The sequence below is a fragment of the Dermacentor variabilis genome, chromosome 6, assembly GCF_050947875.1.
Source record: "Dermacentor variabilis isolate Ectoservices chromosome 6, ASM5094787v1, whole genome shotgun sequence".
NCBI classification, from domain to species: Eukaryota; Metazoa; Arthropoda; class Arachnida; order Ixodida; family Ixodidae; genus Dermacentor; species Dermacentor variabilis.
The window spans coordinates 189,294,956-189,300,941 of record NC_134573.1 but is presented as its reverse complement, the minus strand read 5'-3'; the positions used below and the strand labels follow the sequence as shown (position 1 = coordinate 189,300,941).

The 5,986-nt window shown below is 51.0% G+C and overlaps 1 protein-coding gene across 1 annotated transcript; it reads right to left on the bottom strand.

The window, feature by feature from the left end:
* Positions 1-828: 828 nt before the first annotated feature.
* On the bottom strand, positions 829-5,764 carry LOC142584469 (uncharacterized). Its single transcript, XM_075694612.1, has 3 exons — positions 5,686-5,764; positions 2,375-2,645; positions 829-1,371 (listed from the first exon to the last, which is right to left on the bottom strand). The coding sequence occupies exons 1-3, from the start codon at positions 5,701-5,703 to the stop codon at positions 1,187-1,189; spliced, it is 474 nt and encodes a 157-aa protein (XP_075550727.1). The 5' UTR covers positions 5,704-5,764; the 3' UTR covers positions 829-1,186.
* Positions 5,765-5,986: the final 222 nt, after the last annotated feature.

The following is a 5,986-nucleotide window of genomic DNA, read 5'->3' as shown; positions in this document are numbered from 1 at the left end:
TAGTCAACGGGTCAGACAAATTATCCTAATGAAGGCTTGGAGCCTGCCATTCGAGGCGTCCATTACGGTTGAGACAAAGAAAAGTTAGACGCTCGTAATTTGTTCAGCGTGATGAATTCCGAGAAATTTTACCCACTAATTGAACTGCCGAAGAACGCAGCTATCTCGAAGACGCTTATGAGTGACAAAACTTTTTCGCCTCACCAGCGGGTGAGCATGAAGCGGGCGATCTCATGGCTTCATAAATATATTCGCTCATGCATCTGCTACGACAGCTAGCTGAGCTCTTCGGGAAGGTGCGCGGAGGATGGCACCACTTGGGGATGTTGAAGGGAATCGAGCTGGTCAAAGCGGTCGAAAGTGTTACGTTTGTCAACGTGGTCTGAATTCAGTGCCGAATTGAAAAAAGTCAGTTTCTTTGGCTTTGAAAGCCCCAACAGTTGCAGTTTACGGCATCTGCATGCTTCTTCTGTCCTGTCACACACATAACGGAAATGGCAAGAAGTGGTCAAGGCAATGGTCACGTAATTCTATTATGGTCTTGGGTACAGTCGGCAATAAATGAGATGCGACAAGCCTAGTGCGCATGCTGTCCTGCTGATTCCGGGGAATGGCGAACTGCCCGTGCTTCGGGCAGCGATGAAAGGAAACATTATTTAAGCTTACCATCGTAAACTTCGCAATGATTTTAACCGAGCCATCAAAAATTGCAATGTGTAGCGAAGCCGCCTTTTTCGAGCGCGCGTAACAAAAGAGTTCCGCTGGTGGCAGAGCGTAGCTAGAGAGAGCTGAAAACAGCGACACACGAAACACTGTCTCGTGGCGCGTTCGCCACGCCGAACTTTTATTTAGGAATCCATCTAATATGACACCGTTTGTGAAAAAAGCATAACTGTTGCAGTATTTCATTCACAAGTTTAATTGTGCGTTGCCCTGATGCCTGCATCGAAAACAGCCGTGCAAACAGCGGCTGCTTTTGTGTACACGGCCGCAGAATGGTGCCGTCGGTCGTTTCCCAGTGACGTCCCTCCACTTCCGCCGCGAAACGTTGAAAGGAAGAAATCGACACGCAGGCAGCATTCAGTGACGCGCAAATGAACACGTCACACGCTCTGTTATGGGTGTGAAGCAGCAAGACAGTGTGGCCGTCGAAGAATTAAGAGAGCAGCGCGGGCCCAGTTCCGGCTCAGTAGTGGCCGTATCCTCCTCCGTGGCCGCCACCGTAAGACTTCCCAACGTGATGCCTGGCGCCCCACTTGAAGTTTCCGTCGTAGTCCGTCCTTACGTACGTGTGCACCGGACCTACGACGCCGTAGCCACCCCTCCTGACTCGGCGGTGAACAGACGAGCCAGCGACCGCCATGGTGGGCTCTGCACGGGAGAACGCAGCCAGGATCCACCGCTCGAGTTAACAACGGCTCCGGGGTTGCGGGATGAGGAAAATAAAGGCGAAGCACCTGCTACGGCAAATCAGTTCGTCGAGGAAATCCGAAAGGTGCAAGACGATTAAAGAACGTAAAAGGTGCAATCCACCTGAGAATAGCACGAAGGTGAGAAAAAAAAACATATGGGATTCTCAGAAAGCTCCCTGTTGCAGAAAATATAATCTGGCCTGTGGATCGAACCCCGAGGCTTTCTGGGGCGATCGTTCTAACGTCTGAGCTAACCAGCAGGCTAAAGGAAAATATGGCTGATCAGTTCTGCGAGAATCCGCAAGGTAGAGGAAGGCGTTGGTCTCTAGTTGGATTCCCGGACAAAGATAAATTTGTCTTCAACTGCGAAGCTTTCTAAGAAGCCCATCTGTGTTTCCTCTGTAGCTTCGTGCTACACTCAGGTGAATTACAATTTTTCCCTTTCCCTACACACCTACTAGCTCTTCTCTCTCACCGTTAGGGAATGAAGGCGCTACCACATGAAACTCGATTGCGCATAACTGCTATTAACAGTCAGGAACAAAAGAAGCGGTTATAAAAAAGTGAAGCTTTCAAACAACTGCATGATCGAGAGGTATAACCTCTTTCTTATGAAAAAAGAAAACGCGTGTACCATGAATGCGCATCGTCGCTGGCAGTCTAGAATTGATACAAACAGATAACGTATATACCTATAGCATGCAGAGAATGCTCAGTGTTTAGTAGTAAATATAGTCAGTATTCTTGCTTGCTCCTTTCGTATCTTCTCACAGTTACTCTTGTTTCATGTATACACTACTTTCTCTCTTAATTTTAGATTTCTTCGCCCTCGCAGGTCTGCTAATTTTCGAGTACACAGAACCTTTCCTCTCTGCACGGGCACACCTTTCCTCGATCCGGATACGCCCGCGCTATCGCGGCCGCTGAAGGTGGGCGCCACCCCCCACTGGGCTGAGGCTCACCGTGGGCGTGGGAGCGCCTCTTGCGGTGAAGCACCACCACGGGTGCCGCGATGGTCTCCGACGCCACATGCACGGGCTGCATGGCTGTTCCGTCGTAGGCCCCGTCGCCGTATCCACCTTCGTCACCAATGAATCCGTCGTCACCGCCCCCGAAGCCCCCACCGAAGTCTCCGCCTTCGCCGCCGTCAAAGCCATCGTAACTGCCACCGTCCAAGTGGCCGCCATCTTGGGCGCACACCATCACCACGGCAGCGGAGAGCAGCAGTGCGAACTACGCGCGCGGAGGTGAAATGGGACAGATTAAGTCGCATCCCAAAAACAGACATTCTGCGCAGAAGCGTTTCCCGTACGGCTTTCTCCCGGTGACTTCCTGCCAGGCACGTTTGTAACGGAAATGGCGTGAACCTTGGCACATCCGCATACCGTTTTACGCAAAAATTATAACGCAGTGACGCCGAAGTATGTGTCGAGCCGTCCTGACTACTATACTGTATCGGGGCACCTTTGGCTCGATTTGAGGCCACTATTATCACCTTTCACGGCCGGCTGGTTACATTTATAACGCGGGCAGAATGTCGTACTGACCACTGAATAAGCGCGAAAAGGAATGGCCTCGGAAAAGGCGCATCCTTACAAAATCGCGGCCTTGAGTACGTCAGTCGGGAGCAGCGTGCCTGTTCGTGTGCTTTGATTCAGAAATAGAGCGAGTGCCCGGACGTTATTACGATCGTAATCCTTCATTGCGCTTGGCCGTCGTTATCACCTGCATTGGCAATATATATATATATATATAGTTAGCAGTGGATGGTAAGAATGGAATGTGATCGAGCGAAACAAACCGACCAAACTTTCTTTTTTCTTCTCCTTGGCGGTGGAGCCCTTAGAGACATATTGCCCTTGCACGTTCATGCCCGTTGGCGTAAGCATGCAGTACTTGGCCAACGCACGGGGCACTGGTAACAGTGCGCCATATCGTTGCAAGATTTTACAGCTGCGGTGGTGCTGGTTGTATGCTAAGGGAGCACTGTAAGACTTGGCACGGACGGTTCAAATTGATGAGCAGCAACGGGACCTTCGACGGCGATTTTCTACCCAACAAGGTGACATGTTGGCACACAGAAAACGGTGATAGACTTCTAGACGAATAATCTTTTGATCTAGCACGATTTAACATTTTAGTTGAGCGTCCCTTTATAGAAAGGAAATGCAGGCGAGATAAATGAGGATTAATCGTTGGGGACAAAATGAGCCTGAAAAGGTGCACGATTTTCTTATGATGTAGCTATACGGCACAAATGTTGAACGCTGCCTCTTCTAGCTGACGCCTCAGTGTTCATGCTGCTGCGATCGGTGTCGCGCGGGTTCGACTCTCAGTCGTATTTGGATGATGAGGGCGAAATATGCAAGAAATGGGTTTACATTCATAGGCGCACAAGCCCGATAGGTGGAAGTGCACAACATCAGGGTTCGGATCGCGTCAGCAGTTCTGTCCCAGGACCATAGGAAATCACTAGACTGCATTTCTCCTCGTACAGCAGGTACTCGCTGTTAATCGCGTGGTGGTATACAGCGGCGATGACACGGCGCATTATCAACGCCATCAGGTAGTTTGCACTCGTTGCACAGCGCCGATCTGAGTTGCCCGATCTTGAACAAAAAGCTACTCGTGTAGACCGCACAAAGACTCAACCGATGAATGACGTCCTCAGCGTGCTTGCCCGTGCAGTCCCCAAGGGCCGTTGTAGGTGCACTGACGGCCAATGCCGAAAAGAGGGGTGCACCGACTATGAGAGCCGATTCTACAAATAACTTGCATCCATCTGATCTGCGAGACAAGAGCTCTGATATCCTCACGGGAAAATGTAATCTCTGTAGTGGATTGCACGCATCCCATGAATCATGAAATCAACACTTAGATTCAGTGCACATTACAAACCACGGAGACCAGGCCTGTTTCATGCTAGTTTGACAGCTATGAGCTTCACGTGCCTCTTTTTTTTTTCTCCTATCGTGGATCAACTCCTATTGTCGATTACCCCTTTCTAATTCCCTTTGTTTCTTGGCCCGTCCCCTTCAGTGGGCATGTTCCCCCAGTTTGTGAGGAGGCACTCAACGCATCCTGCCTCCTTCGCCAGTAGCACACGAACGTACTCTCGCGCTGCACTCTGTGCGACGCCCACCTGCACACGCAAGCGGCGCTCGCCACACAGTGCTGCATGGCGCTCACCCCCGCCGCGCGCTGTCGCTGCACTCCGTCGCCGTGAAAACTGGTTCATGCCACACAGCGCGCTTCTGTTCGCGAGCCACATGCTGTGCCACGAAACTCGTGGCTCTGCACTGACCTTCCCTGAGCCGACAACCGGGCCGCCTGGTGAGTACACTTCGGCGGGAGGACGCAGTCATCAGCGCCACGCATGCACTCCTTCATCCTGACGCTTATTTGTTGCTGATCTCGGAGTCCCGTGTAACTCCTACTCGGCGCGTGCAGTCTCTGCACTTTTCTTGAGCGCTAGAATCGACCAAGCCTTGACTATGATCAGTCAGCAAACTCGCCACATTCGCCGCCGAAATGAGCCGCTTGATATACGTTCAAAATAAAATAACAAAGCTTCTTTTCATTTGCCTATGCATTGTAGGTCCTTGTGGGCCAATTCTTTCCGGTATTCGAATTCTAGGCAGGAGTGGCAATGCCTTGGCCAGGGAAATCACGGAGGCATATCATATTAGAAAGAAAGGAAGTGCCTGTATTACCGATACGTTGTTTGTTATGCGCAGCAAAGAAAAACTGTTTTTAGAAATGATGCTGTAATCTATGCGCTTCTTGATATGATGCATTGGTAGGCGAAGTCTTCAGAATAAGATTTAACTGCGAGTTAGCGCTTGTCCTGTGCCTCTGTATGTTCTTCTATCCCGTCTTAGAATTGCGCTTGCCAGTATTCAGTTGCTGAGCCACCTTGAATTCGGGGCGCGACGAGCAGACGGTTGAAAACTCGGGTCTCGCGCGATGTCCGTGGTTCGACAATGTTGAAGCGAAACCTTCACCATCTAATTATCATATGCATGGTCCCAAATCAGCCACAACAAATAAAGGTACGTCATTCAGACCATCACGTTTCCATTCGGTAGATTCTCTCCTATTTCAGGTCTCGTGTTTTAGCAGGTCTAAGCGCGAAGTTATTCGATCGTACCTGTCGCCGCACTCCGAGTCGATATCTGAGCCGACATATGCAGCCCTCATAAACAACGAGAAACCTAACGGGCTGTCAGAGGCGTGAGCGTGCGCTGAGGTATAACGAGACAAACGTTCTCACCCTCCAGAGCGATGCCATACCAAGGCTGCTACCGGTTGTAGCAATCCTGAACTGCGTCTGCTCAGCGTCCCTGCCGTTTATATACGAGAAGTAATACACGGCGTACCAAGCGAAGCGCGACCCGTGATGCTGACTCCCCCCCCCCCCCCCCCCCCTCTCGGGCCCAGGCAGACTCGTTAAGGGACTTCCTGCTCGGGCCGCGAGCAGCGACATCGCGAGAGGAAAACCGAGGCGCCGTTTTCGACGCTCCAAGAGCGCGTCCTCCCTCAGCTGTACACACACCTCCCTCTCCGGAAAAAAA